The 15,124-nt window shown below is 44.6% G+C and overlaps 1 protein-coding gene across 1 annotated transcript; it reads right to left on the bottom strand.

The window, feature by feature from the left end:
• Positions 1-839: 839 nt before the first annotated feature.
• On the bottom strand, positions 840-14,599 carry LOC309570348 (D-beta-hydroxybutyrate dehydrogenase, mitochondrial-like; the record flags this gene model as incomplete). The annotated part of the gene is made up of 4 exons (XM_082277084.1): positions 840-1,187; positions 3,782-3,912; positions 6,662-6,814; positions 14,266-14,599. The coding sequence occupies 4 exons, from the start codon at positions 14,597-14,599 to the stop codon at positions 840-842; spliced, it is 966 nt and encodes a 321-aa protein (XP_082133210.1).
• Positions 14,600-15,124: the final 525 nt, after the last annotated feature.

Raw genomic sequence — 15,124 nt, 5'->3', positions numbered from 1 at the left:
CACTTGAGGTCAACACATTGATTAATCCAGACATTAGATAAAAGATAGAGTTTATTTAGGATTAAATACTCATTTATAAATGGAATATGTAAGTTATTTTCCAAAGTCTGTGATATATTGGCTTTGTTTCAGATTGATCCAGAACACCTTAAAAAGGACTGAACTGTAGTTAGCCAAGACAATGTTTCCATATTACAACTTTATTATTCATAGAATCATAGAATGGTTTGCATTGGAAATTACCTTAAAGATCATCAAATTCCAGCCTCGCCTTTTGTGGGCAGTGATGCCTTTCACTAAACCAGGTTGCTCAGAGCTTCAAGACTTCCTAACTTGCTACAGCCATTTAACTCCATTCAAAGTATTTCAAGGTCTAATGCTCATTTCTATGACTTTTCCATTAACCTCTTCCTAGCATCCCTAAATAAATGGCTACTCCAGTTTCTACAATAAGGTCTTTTCATCTCTGTTGTAATGACTTCAGGTGTACAGCTGCCCTGTAGGACGCGCTCAATTTTGTCTGCATCATGTCTGTAACACAATAACCTGCTATTGCTTTAGAAAAAGACATATTAAATTTTCTAGGTAGTAACTAAAGTGGCTTAAGTGGATGGGGTTTTTCCACAGGGGAGAGATAAAGTTACTTAAATGATTTAATTTTACACACAGGGTCCTGTATGTTTTTCCCGAGGAATCAGTGACAGTTCTGACTAGGGAGGCTCTCCAAAGTTTGTATTGGTTAATTGGTGTCACTGTAGTGACACAGGGGGGCATTAAATTCAGCTCTTTCACATTTCATAAACTGCCTCACATGAGTCAGTGAATAGCACCAATGTAGGCTACGCAAGTTTTACTTTGCTCAGAGCATAAGACAGAACAGAATCCATCACAACAGTTGGGAATAAGGCACACACAAACACCAGTGCCTTTTCCTTCAGCTTCGCCACCATGTAACGTGCCTTGGGTGCAGGAGATGTTAGAGCATCCACCATAGCATCTACAACCTCATTGCCATTAGTGCTTCCCTCACTGAGGATTCTGTTGAAAAAGTTTGCCCGCTCTTCAACATACTCCTTGTTGTAAACAGCCTTTTCCTCCTCACTGAGTTCACTCCAGATCTGTTCGGCACTGACTGGTGGCTGAATTTTTGTAGAAGGTGCATAATTTCCTGGCTGGATAATACAGACCTGAAAGCAAGATGTAAAATTTATCAAGGTGCAATCAGTCACTGTGAATTCAGTTAAATACTATAGGCAGTAACACAGATCAAAAGCTGCCTGCCGACAGGTTTCTTCCAGAAAATGCTGCTTTGTTGAAATTTTAACCCTGGAAACTTGACTGAAATCAAATACAATCCTGTGAAATATTTAAGATTGCAGAGGTGCTTTATTCTGACTTCCTCATTTCACTCTGATGTTAATGTTCTTGTTTTGACTACTCAACACACCCTCACAGAATGCAATAGAGCATCTTTGATTTCTGTAGAATGCTTAATGGTATAAATTTTTTGACAAGACTGAGACAAAGCATTGGAGTATGACTTTGATGTCTCCAAAGTGGAATACTTTGGATTTTTTACTCAGTGGAGAATCCTGCAATGGATAATTTTTGACCCAATTTGGGAGAAAAGGATATATCAAAGAAAATTAGCAGGTCCTGGGGAAAGAAGTGCTGTTTTTCACAAGTATGTGTAATTAAAAGTAAAGTAGGTCTTGTCACTGAAGAACAGTGGGACCAAAGGTCCTGCTCTGCCTCTCACTTAAGCCATTAGCAAATTTCTGTAGATTTGTGCACGTAGATTTAAGTGGAAAGCACGCAAGTCCTTCGCTGCTCCACATGTTTTCTTTGTGTGTTGCTGCTGTTCTGCTCCCTTCTGAGTCTTCCAGGAAATTTTGGAGCAGGCTGAGCACTCACAGCACACATGCTGTTCATCAGTTAGCAGCAGCCTTGTTCAAACTATTTGTAGATATGCAACATTAAAAGCTCCATGGCATTTAACTGACCTCATTTCTAGAGACTGCCACACAAGGTGAGGAAAACCCGTGCTGAGCTGTGTCAGAGACTTGGGGATCTGACAGGCATTCTCTGGGAAGTCTGTGGTGCTATGAAACCCTGATGTCTCCACTCTGCCACCCAGCAGAGGCTCCCACCTGTGTCAGTGCCTGCCTGTTGGCCTGCATGATGATGGATTCGCTGCTCTCAGGAGGACTGGGGTGTAGGTCTTGTGCTTGGGGAGAAGGAAGGGATGCAGACAAACTCCAGCAGAGGGATGGTGTGCACAGCTGGGACAGCTTGTGCTGCCTCAGGTAGGTTTGTCACACAGCAACCTCGGGAACCCTCCTTCCTGCTGTTGTTTAGAAACATGTTTGGTGTCAGCCACACTAATGCCAATAGTAAACGTCCCACGTTTATTGTTAACAAAGGGGTTTTGAAAGCTTCATTTTTTGGAGTTGGCTTGGAGAGAAGGAGAGATGGTTTGGTTTTTTCCCTTCTCACATCTTCTGTAGCCTTTCTACTGTAAGACAAACATTTTGTTTTCTGTAGAATGTCAGCTTGCCTGGCCAGAGTTCAATGGGACAGAGCCATAGCTCCATCTGTTCCTTGCCACCTCTGTGCAGCTTTCTTCTGAAAGGACAGAGAGGACAACAGAGCAATGGAAGGGAGCACAGGAAAAAGGGACTGTGTATTTTGTAGGCTCTCACAAAGTCAGTTCTCAGGCACATGCCAGCCAGCATCTTGCATACAATGAGAGACAGAAAAATACCTCTCAAAGATACTCCAGAAATGTTTGTCAACCTGGCTCACTCAGCTGTGTGCTGGGACTATTGCAGAGGTGCAGCAGTAAAAATACCAAAACAACCAGAGTAGCTAACCTGTTAAACTAAGCCCTTCCATGCATTTGAGATTATCCTCAGCTAATCAGCTGAAATTCTCATCGTGCTGTGTGGTATTAGGATGTGTAAATTCACTTGCATTTTATAGCCCGTCATATTTATCCGACAGGGGTCTTTAACAGATGCATAGCTGTAATATTTTCCAACACAAAGCTTATGAACAATGCTGTAAATAAACAGTGCCCCGATGCAAACCTGCCAGGGAAGACTTTTAGTATTTGAGAAGAATGTTTCAGCAGTAGAGTGACTCCAAGGAAAAAGCCTAGTGAAGCTACTTAGTGATCTAAGCTTCAGGTTTGACTATTAGAGTTGCTTAGACAGGGCACTAAGAGCACTCTTAGAGCCTCTTAGGTTAAGAGAATAAAAACATAACTACTCTGTACAAGTTACGCCTCTTGCAGCATAGCTGCTCTCACAAAAAGCAAGGAGCTTTTAAGCACTGGTGGTGTAAGAGGAGAGAAAGAACCCCTCAGGCAGGTGACAAGCCTCCTTCTGGCTGCACAGCCCTCAGCATCTGGGCTCTTTGCAGCCACCCCAGGGAACGTTTGGGTTCCTCACTGCTGTTGGGAGCTCTGTGTGGAGCATGGCATTGCTCAGGCAGGCCTGTGTCAGGAAGCTGCTCCACTGCAGAGGACGTGGAGAAAGGGTGGAAGTTTCAGTGCTGACACACAGACCTGTTACCCACCAGCTTCTCGGAACCACAAACGTCACCCAGGACTGCTGTTCCCAGTGTTTTCCAGCTGACTGATTAGCCACAGAGAAACCACCTCTTTCCAAAGGGAAGCTGCACCCATGGATGCAATTCTGATCTTTTATCTTTGTCACTTTGTTTCACATAACTCATTACATCACTTACCTGGTTTCCAGGTTCTTGCTACATCACTTACCTGGACACCAAACTTCTTCATTTCCAGTCTTAAAGCATCACAAAATTTTTCAATAGCTGCCTTGGTCATAGAATAAATGCCATTTCCCAGAGTAAAATAGGCAATGATGCTGGACATGAAAACAATACGTCCTGGAAAGAAAACAGTGCAAATAACATAACTTCATTCCCAGTCTTTAACATGGAATTGATTCATCTCAATCTTCTGAGCTGCTAATAATGTGGTGTTTAGCAGGAGGCTGTTTTACTGCACACTGTGCCAAAACTGGGCAGTGTCAGTGGGCAGTCCCAACACAGAAGGGCACTCAGCTCTGTTAAGTGAAAAACTTCACACAAAAATCTTCCACCTAGTGACAGATGCTGGACTAGACAAAGTGTAACACATTCCCAGTGTCCTGCTTATTCCTTCTGAGCCTGAGATAGGATGAAAAAGATGGAAACAAAGCAGTGCCCTACAGACTGAAAAATAGTAGCAAGAGACTGTGCTAGTAAGAGGAGAAGGACCACAGAGGAAAGGGGAGATGATTTTCCCTGAGGTGGATATATGTTACTAATACCATTTTTTTCTGTGCTAATGATGTCTCTGCACTGAGACCTGGCTTTGTAACTGTGCATGTAAAGTCCAAGCCAGACTCTACAGTGATAAACTTCACCAAGGAAATGTGACTCTACAAAATGTGTGCATGTTTACTCTACCTTAGAATGATTTCCCTGATCTGTGCTGCTTGTTCCTCCTTTCTAACTCCTGCTGAGTGCAGGCATACCTTAAATAGCAAAGATTCCTCATTTGAGGCACAGGGCTGCGGTGCATTTTCATTGTTTCCTTGTAAACTTCTGTCACATAGTCCTACCATGGGGTAAGGAATGTGTGAGTGTGGATATACAAATACCAGAGGTGAGGGAGAAGATGGCCTTGTCCCTCACAACACAGAGAACACAGCTGCACTCCTGTTGCTGCCACAGGTGCAGATAACATCTGGGCCCCAGATCTCACCAAATGGAATAGAGTTGGGGGATATCAAAAGGTATCATGGGAATGCAATGAAATCTGTCATTCTGAATTAGGTTCCCTGCCTTCCTACACAGCGTCTCAAATAAATCTTGTATACAGTAAGAGAAAAATAACTAACACCTTGCTGATCAAGATGCTCTATCAGCTGGCCTGGCCAGCTGGAAAAGATATGGGGAAATGTTGCTCCTCTCAGGGTAGGATGTTTAAGTTCTAGGCTGGAGGGCATTACTTCCCTTTACAAGTATTAATAATTGTATTAATAATTTTGAAGTGTTTCTTGGAATATGTGCACATCCATGGCAGTATGCCATGGGTAGGGTGACCTCTGCCTCCTTTGTCCAGTAGCTGAGCGGTGTGGGGCACACACCCAGGATGTGGGACACCTCACTTAGCTTCTCTCTGTGTCTAAGGGAACTGAAACCCAGCTTCCCCAAGAGAATGCTCTAATGCCTGTAATTCAAGCTTTTCATTTGGAGAGGCCACTTGCTGCCCCCAAACACACAAGCTTTAGCTATCCTGATAGCTTTAGCTATCTCCCTGTTCCTGCAAGGAGACAGGAAATCTAGGATTCTTCCTAGAAGTGCCTTGGCCTCCTCTCCTACATAGATGGTACTTGAAAATGGAGTGCAGGAGTTAGTCAAGGAAACATTGACAGCCCTGAGTGAGATACGAAATGTTCCTTTGAGCTAAGGTGTGTGTGCAGCCATCCAGACCCAAACCTTCGAAAGGTCCATGCATGTGCTTAATATCACACGCACAATTAGTCCCTTTTGCTTCAAAGTAACCCTGTGCAATTCATGGAATCAGAGAAATGCCTCTGGTGGATCAGCATCACAGAGTTTCAGCAGTAAGTAGGGCATCACAGGGAGAAGAGATGTCTCCCTGTGTAATGGCCACATAACACACTCACTGGGTACATACAATAGCACATTCTTGCGCAAAAACACATCCACCTTGCAGTATTTAAAGGTTTCTTTTTTCTTGTATCAGAATATCATCAACCAAAGGTAGCCAAGCAGAAAGAAGCAGAACAGCCAAAAAAAAGGGACACTTTCATCTTACCAAGGGTTTGTGTAGCAGTGACACCTGGGCCTTCCAGATGAAACCTACCCCTTCCTGTGGCTTGATGCTGCACACAGAGCACAAATCCTCATCCTAAAGAGCCTACAGCCAGAACAAACAAGGAAAAGGGTATCTTCTTCCCCAAATACAGATGGAGACAGGTAGGGAACAAACTGCAAAGCACCCAAGACATGCTGCCATGCTGCAGAGAGCTATTAAACCATTCCTTCTCAGAAGGAAGGATAAAGCCCAGGCACAGGGAGGTCCATGCAAATGCATTTATCCCTTTGGATACCCATGCACCTCTACATACTTGAAGTTTCCTGCCCAAGGTCACAGAGGCTCCATAGAGCTGGAACTGGATAGCTGGATGTCTCTAGTTCACCTCTGTAGGGTCATTCTTTCTCTCCTAATTGCCAAACAGTAGAATTGTAGAGCCTATATAATAAAATTAGGCCATTTACTGGATCTTTGTGTTTTCTGATTGTCATTGCTTTAAAAGGCTTGCCTGTGCTTAATAATCTACTGCAAACATTTTTCCTTTTTTTTTAATAAAACACTGGGAGAAATCCTTATTTATAAATACTTTTTTCTATGTACTGCAAAGACAGAATCTTTAAGGATATTTCTTCTCCTTATGACTTCACCCTCTTTTCAGGATCAAGTTGCTCTTTCAGGCCACAAAGAAGGAGGCTGTCATTTCAGTTCAATGAGAGACAATTAAAGCCTCTTTTATAGATGCTACATTACCCTGATTATAGTAAGCTAATTATTCTACAACTCTAAATAACAGTGGATTAGCATTACCCTTGTATTTCCTTAGAAGGGGAAGAAATGCCAGGGTTGTCCTGATGCTCCCAAGGAGATTCACATCTGCAAATTTTTCATATGTCTCCATAGGCAGCCACCCTGTCTCACCAAATGTTGATATTCCTGCATTGTTGACAAGCCCCCAGAAACCTATGGAAGAGAAATGACTCAGCAAGCATCTTTAACTGCAAAACAACCACTGTTAGATAACAAAGCAACACCACTGATTCGGACCCTGGAAGAAACCGTATAGTTGTGTTACATTTCTGTCTTTTCTACTTAAAAGTGCAGGCATGTTTTGTTTAATTAAGGAATGCCATTGTGGCCATAATCTGGACTAAATGGAATCCTAGAATTGTTTGGGTTGGAAAAGCCCTTAAAGATCATCCAGTTCTATCCCGCCCCCCACCCCTTGGGGAGGACACCTTTCCTATAAGTCTCAGTGCTTTTTAATAATCGCTCACTCTATACTTGTCATAAGTTATTTATGAATAACATGATCTGGGAGACTACATCTTACTGCCAGTGTGGTGCACCATGATATTTTAATAACTTTAATCCCACTGCGTGCTATGAGCAGCTTTGTGAAAATTATATTAAGCAGTCTAAAGGCTAAGGGGTACTATTTTCAAGGTGCCTGACTAATTTAAGAGCCTAAGTCTTGCATCCTTTTCCAAGATTTGAGCTCTGATTCATTCTGAAATCAGCCAGAATCAGATACATGGGTGCAACATTGGGTAAAGCAATCAAGCTAGGTAAGTGGCTACAGTATTTTATAAATTTTATACTTTTGAACAACTTTATTCCCCATGTAATGACAGATTTTGGTGCTAAAGAGCCCACCCCCTGACACACAGCAAGATTTCAGGGTTTGCAAGCAGAAATGTATTGGCAGCGAAGCTTGTTCTGTCAGAGCTCTGTGACAGGAAGCTGAAGGCCTTTAGCCCAAAGCCACAGCAGGTCTCATGTGAGCCCTGTGCAGTGCTAACAGCCTCAGCTGTGGGAATGCTGTGTTGGACTGAGGAGCGCTCGCAGGCTGGAGCTGACACGCCGCCTAAATGCTGATTAAGCCGTGCTGACTTGTTCCTGCCTGCACAGCATGTAACTGTGGCTGTACAGCAAAGCAGGGAGTGACACAGTGCTTTTGAAAACATTCCTGTTTCTGTCCTCCACTCCTGACTGACAGCATTTCTAGGGGGACCAGCAGCGTAACTAAGGAGTACCAGGGCAGCCTGACTGGCACTGAAACAGCTGAATTTGCAGCTTAGTTCTGCCAGCCTTGACAATTTTGCTTGTGCATTTCTTTTAAAGAATCCTTGTAGGTGTCCAAGGCAAATTTTGTCACGCCTTCTACAGGACCTCCAAGCCTGGGTTTCTGGGCAGAGCAGGTTTCAGTGCCTCTCTTCGTCCCTCTGGACACAAGAGTTTGGGGCAGGGGTGATGCTGATCCAGCTGTAGCCTCCTGTACCTGTGGCAGCAGAGTTATTCTCAGGGGACATTTGACCACCCAAGTGAAGGCACAGTGGAAACCTTTGGGCTGAACCCTTTTCTCTGATCTTCTCTGACAAAACTACTGCAATAATTTCATGGTATCTTGGTCCTTCCAGAGCCCTGCCCAGAACTGCCAATATTAGATTTCATTCAAAACAATAGTTAAAGATGAAACAGAATATTTTTGGAATTAGTTTGTAAAGCAGGCCTCTGTGAGCTTTTCTAACATATATACACTACTTGTATTACCCAATGAAATTGGTCTTTCAACAGAGAAAGAAACTGATTTCTTTTCATGAACGTCTCATTTGCAGGGCAAACCGCTCAAAATCAGGAATTTACCATCCAGAACTTGGATAACTCTATCCTCCAAAGAGAATCAATCGCTATTCAGCAGCCTGTCACATAGCAATCCTTGACACTGGTCCTGTCTTACAACTTTGGTTGCAAACAGACTAGTAATGCAGCATTTTCCTCTGGACTCACTTCTTTTCCATGGCCCCAAATGTCAGCAGACAGAGGAGAGGAAATAGACTTAAAAATTGGCCATTGAATTGGGCATCCTAGACTTCCTTCTTCCCCCTGCCACTGCCCTATTATTTTGTGTCTTTCCATCATTCTCTGGCTTTATTTCTCCATCTTAAAATGGAACCAGCCCCACGGGACTTACCTCCCCATAAAATGCTTCCAGATCAATGGCTTAGAGAGCCTCTGTAGAAGCTAATTATCAATATTTTTGTACTTGCATGTGATGTGATCTGCAGGTGGGCTGAGTGGCTGCACACCCCGTCTGTTTCTGCTCAAGGCTGGAGGTTTCTGTACTCTGTTAATTTTACATAGCCTAGCTAACACAACCCAAACTAAAGCCTGGCATCACTGCAAAAGCTGTTTCCTGATCTTTTCAGCTTCACCTTTTCTCATTTAAAAAAAAGTAATTTTGCTTCTGCCACTGCACCCTGTGCAGCACAGCAAGAACACTTGTTCCTGATTCCATCAGGCCTTCAGAAATACAGCCATTAATCTTTAGACAATTGATTTTCTTCCTCTTTCTCTAAACTGTGAAACACAAAATTTACCCATTTGCCTCGTGTGCTTCAAAGCCTCCAGGTGGCTGCTGGTGAGGCCAGCCTGTGTGTATCAACAGAGCTCACAGAATAATGGCTCCTTCCTTCTGTGCAGTGGCCAAATCAAAAGCCAAGAGGAGAATAATTGGCCTGAGTCAAACTGAAACAGACTTTTTAAAGAGAAGATTAAGTTAAACATAAAAACACTTTGCACCCGGTCAGCTCAAAACACTTTATTTGCCCTCAAGCAAAACATACTGTTTCTTAGAACATTTTGGCATTCTCAAATGGGAAATGTTCTGATATTTTCCAGAATGTTTCCTGACACTTTGTTTAGTTGAATCAATTCACAAAATTCTACCCAATAACAAACAGTTCATTATTCCCTTATGCTACTTTCTCAGAATATTTCCTGCCTTCTGAGAAACAACTTGCCCAGCTCTGTATTCAGGGTACTTGAATCTGCTTTGGTCTTTCTTTCCTGAAATGTTTGTGGTAAAAATAAATGCCATCAATGTGCAGATAAAACATATTATAATTTTGCTTAGATAAATGCAGCTCAGGTAACCTAAGAAATACAGATGGAAATCCTGAAGGACAAGGCACAAGAATTGAACAGCTGAAGGAGAGTGATGCTGCATTTCCTCAGTGTCCATGCAGAGACACATTTGGAAAAAGCAGCTGATGTTTGGTGTGTCAGACTGTCAAAACAGAACTCAGTCCAAACACAGTTTATAAAGAGAGGTGTTAGACTATGCTACAGCAGGCAGGGAAAAAATAAACTGGAAAGCAGGACTGGATGTCACAGAGATTTTCACTGATCTGTGTTGGGAAAATGGATCCTGACGACAAAGATTAAAAGATACAGCCATGAATCTAAGAATCACTTTAGGAAACCTAACTTAAGATTAGTGAGGCTTTCTGGAGAACTGTAGCTCTCACATAAGCTCCCCAGTAATTTCTGCTTCACAATATTTTGACCAAAAGGCACGTATCCAAAGTCCTTATTTAGGCCCAAAAGATACCTGATATTTTTTCCAGAAACTCTTAAAATTCCTCTTCCCATTGAGGTCAATCCAGCTGAAGGTTTGCAAAACCTTTTGAAAGTCGGGTTGTTTCTGTGTTGGTGCCAACACTCAGGTAATATCTGAATTCTGCCACACTCTCTAAATTCCAACACATATTCTTGGGATCACTGATCTTTGGAGTTTCTCCTCTAAGCTTAAGCCCATGTGAAAATGACAGGCTCTTTCCTGACAGATTCCAGACCAATACTAAAGGAAACTAGGCAAAGGAAGGAAAGTGTGATTTACCTTATTCCTTTGGCTAGTTCCTTTGTATTTCCGCTGGATGAAGAGAGGGAACAACCCAATCTGTCTGTGGCAATGCAAGGTGGTAGCTGGCCAGATGAGACTCCTGAGTTATATTTACATCCATTTATGAGTCACCATCCTTTGCTTGGAATATTATGCTGAAATTGTCTTCACTGTAAGGATAATCTGTTTCCATAAGGAGTCTGGACTAAAATATTGTACCATGGGTGAATTCCATGAATAGAAAATCATAATTAAGTGTAAAAGAGTACTTAATAACATTTGAGTAGGAAGTGGGACTAAAACTAATATCCCTCCATTCCAGCTAGCTAATGTCACCCACTCACAACAGGCCAGAAAAGGAAGAGAAGTTCTGGTTTGAAACAGAAGAAAATCAGAAAAATTCTGAGGTTTGCTGTAGAGCCTAACAGAATTGCAAATCACTGCAATGCTCTGAAGTCCTGTTCTGCTTCCTATTGGCTTTGGATTTCTACTCTTATGTAACAGAGAGAGAGAAGATAATGCAGAGCTTGGGCTACTTATGGTTACAGCATAAATTGAAGGTGTAGGGAGAACTGTATTTTATTCCTGATATTCTCATTTTATTCTCATATTTTACACGTTTTTGTGTAAATTTTATACTGAATAGTCTACTTAAAGTAGAAAGTTTCTTTTAGTCTTTTGTAAGTCTACTTATCCTGGGCCCAGGAAAAAAGGCAGATTAAGGTGACTTAAAAGACAGCATATCTGCTAGAAAGCCCTACTAGTCTGAGATGCACAGTCCATGGAAAGGATGATACTGTAATCATAAAGAATATTTAATCTTTACCAGGATTAACTCTGAACTATTTAAACACAGGCATGCAAAAACCAACCATTATTTAACTGCTTTCTCTTCATTTTGGTCCAGCTTCTGAGATTTCATTTGGAATCCATGGCCTGTGCACACTTACCATTAGACCTGGGATTATTGAAGTGATTATTTTTGGAATGATACAGGAATGTTTTGGTGATCAGAATTTAGAAGTCCAGCACACCAATATGATGTATTTAAAATCTTTCATACCTGTGTGAAACTGATTATAGTTAAAATGGCAAAAAAGGAGGGAACAATCCCTAAGCAAGAACCTAGTGATTCTCAGGGATAGGTTCCTCTTCCCAGTTTCTACGGGGAATTGCTGAACAGAATTCTCCTGTTCCGAGGGAGGGAGAGGGAGAGACAGAGAGAGAACTGTCCCACAGTATTTACAAGCCAACAGTGACATAGAGAACACTGCCAGCAGCTGCTTACAAGGTGGATGTTTTCACAGCATTTAAGCAAGGTAATGCGTGATCTGCTGTTACCTTTCAGCACAATCCACTGGATTCCTACACCAGCTTGAATTGTTTGTGCAAAAACCAAAAGCAGACTTTTTATCTGTCCAACGTTTATTTACAACAGTCTACTGAACTCACCACCCACTCTTTGCTGTCCTCATTACAAATGTCTGAGCAGTATTTGATTACCACTTTGGTCAGTCCTCTGCTGTAGGCCCTGGATGTTGCTGTCCATGATCCACCAGGGAAAATGTCCTAAGGTTTCATGACTGAGGGTTCTTTAACTGGTGGGACATTGATGCACATGTTCCACTGCCTACCCTTTGGGTAGCAGGTAACATGTTCTGTGTAGTCACATACTTTTCTTATCTTTTAGGTACTTTCAGAACATAAAAGCAATTACAAATGGCTCAGAATTCTCTTTCCAAATGAAAAAGAATTTAATTGAAAACAATCTTTGGCCCTAATATGAAAAAATTACAATTCCTATCTTTAACAAATAAATTGGTTAATATGAGAGCTAACCTCCTGTTTAATCATAAAATTGGAAGTGTTTTTATAAAGGTAAAATACCAAAGAAAACAACATACTCTTTTCAGAGGTGCCAAGAATGAACACTCCCACCGAAGTCTTTTGCTTATAGCCTACATAAGTAGAGTACTGTCACAGTTTCTTTACCACTGAGATAAAAATATTTGTGCCCCTCTATTTTAGAAATTACAAAGAAGACTTGTAGTTTTAGTCCATTAACATCAGACACTAAAATAACTCCTTTGCTCCTTCTTATTTAATAAAAGGATGAATACTTGATAAATGCAAGTTTCCCCAAATGGCCTATGTGCTACCTGGATCTATAAAACTACTTTTTCTTTTCTGCCCTTGCAGAATACCCTCAAAATTCTGCAGCAGCAGAGCTGTCCAGCCATGGAAAAAGGTTTCATAAAATGTGTGCTCTGTGTGTGCATGCCCAGCCCCATGTCCCAGGTGTGAGGGCCTGAGTGACAGCCCAGAACACCACTGTGCACTCGTTGTGTGCCTGCTGCATTTCACCCCGGCCGTGCTGAGTGTCCCTGCCCACTCCAGCAAGCCCTGGTGTCTGTATGGGCCTTGAATTGATCTGAAGGCACATCTGCGATCTGTGAACAGCAAGGACAACCCACAGCTTTAGTGCTGACTCTGGACTCCAGGGGCTACACAGCAGCATGAGCATGACCACTGCAGGACAGCATAAGCTGTCAGAATTACAGGATAAACCATGTGAAACCCAGTGTTTCCAGTGACCCGGTCCCCAAGGAGCCTTTAAGAGCTTCTGGGAGTCATTTGTGTTTGTTTGTAGGTTGAGGAAAAGCCTGAGAGGAAAAGGCTCTGCCTCTTAATAAGATAAGGTCAAGAGCAACCATAAATACACATACTTAGTGAGCAGTGTCTAGGCTTTTTCTTCCTTCACTTCTCATTCCACCCCCTTCCCAATGAGCTAATGAGCTAGGCAGGCAGAGGCCTTGCATTTCATTTTTGCTCTGCATGCCTCATTCTTCACTTTTATTCCCTGTGTGTGCAGGAAGTGTTTATGATTTGGAGGGAATCTCACTTCTGAGCCTGAGAAAATGTGCTCTGCACCAAGTATCCCCGAATTACAGTGGCTAATTCTCACCCTGCAGTCCCAGTGGGAAAGGAGGTAACTGTGGCCCCATCACCTGCACCGTGTCACACGTGCTGAAGGGATAACTCAGGATTTAGGTTGTCTGCAATTATTCTGAAGCTAAGTCTCTCCATTCCCCTGGGTGCACGGTCCCTGTAGGGTGCATAATTGACAGGTTTCCCTTTCAGTAACCTCTCCAGGGACTAGCTTGACAAACCTCAGGTGGTTCCAAGAAACAGCTGCTTTGGTATGGCACGGCAGCTGCTCTGGCTGCATTTCTTGTACCTATTTCCTCTGTCACAAGTCATGCCCAGAAATGCATCACAACCCCATCCTTCCAATGCCTGCACAGTTGTTCTGCGCTTTCTCTGCCGTTTCCTCCTATTGGGTACCTGCAGAGGGGCTCCAGGGAAGCCCCACTCGGGGAGTTCTTCTCCCGGTGGAGAGATGAAGCTCCCCCGTGGCACACTGAGCAGCTCACCCGCTTTCCACTGTCGGCACCTTCGGACGGGCCCCAGTCCGTGTACATACGAAGGGATTTTTAATAAAATACTGTTGGTCATTACCAATAGCGGTAACTTCAATTAGCGCCCTCAGTGACGGTGCTCCCTATCCTCACGCTGTGACAGCCCAGCTGACCCTCTGAGGCAGATCCCTGCCAGCAGTTCCGGGCGAACCGAGCCGCCGTCCTGGCGACACCGTGTCCGCCGGTCCCTCCCGCCGCCAGCAGCCGAGCCCCCCGCGGCCGCCCCGCCCCGCCCGCCCCGCCGGCCTCACCTCGCTCGGGCAGGTGGCTGAGCACCAGCTCCTTGGCGGCGCGCACGTCGCGGGCGCGGGTCACGTCGAGCGGCAGGACGCGCAGGCGACCGGCGCCGCCCGCCTCTCGCTGCAGCCGCCGCGCCCCGTCCCCGCCGGGGCACAGGCAGCCGGCGAACACGGTGAAGCCGAGGCGGTGGAGGCGGAGCGCCAGCATGTGCCCGAAGCCGCTGTCACAGCCCGTGATGAGCACGGCCCGCCCGGCCGGCTCCAGCCGCGCAGCCCCGCGCCGACACAGCCGCGCCAGGGGCAGCAGCAGCAGCAGAAGGAGCAGGAGAGGGGCCGCTGCCCACATCCCGCCCGCCCCGCCACAGCCGCGCCGTCTGGGAGAGAGGGAGGGAGTGATGGAGGAATGGAAGCTCGCGGGCAGCGCCCTCCCAGCCCGGCATCTCCTCCCCGCCTGCCCGGCATCCCCTCCCCAGAGCCGCGGCCGCCCGCAGGCACCGCCCACGCCCCGCGGGCGTACGGGGAGCCCGGGATCGCGCTTCGCTCCGTCCCCGGCCCTTCCGAGCGGCGGCATCCCGGCGAAGCCCGGGGCTCGGTAGGGGTTTCTCCCCACTAGGGTCTCTCCCCACTTTGCGTTTCAAAAAGAAAGCGCAGGCTGTAAGCATCGTGCCGTGGTCAGCTGGAGCTGCGCCGGCGAAAGGGAGCTGGGTTATGCCGAGATCCAGTAGTATGTACAGTTCAACTTCGCTGCTCAGCTGAGTTTACACCGTCCCGCCGCTACAGACTGGCCGCAGGGCACAAATGAAAGCAGCCATGAGCGTTTCTAGAAGGGGATTTCTAAAACAGCTGCATTATTATGTTATAGTTGCTGTAT

The sequence above is a fragment of the Coloeus monedula genome, assembly GCF_965178545.1.
Source record: "Coloeus monedula genome assembly, chromosome: 2".
Classification (NCBI taxonomy): Eukaryota; Metazoa; Chordata; class Aves; order Passeriformes; family Corvidae; genus Coloeus; species Coloeus monedula.
The sequence above is the reverse complement of the archived record's forward strand: the minus strand, read 5'-3'. Positions and strand labels throughout refer to the sequence as shown.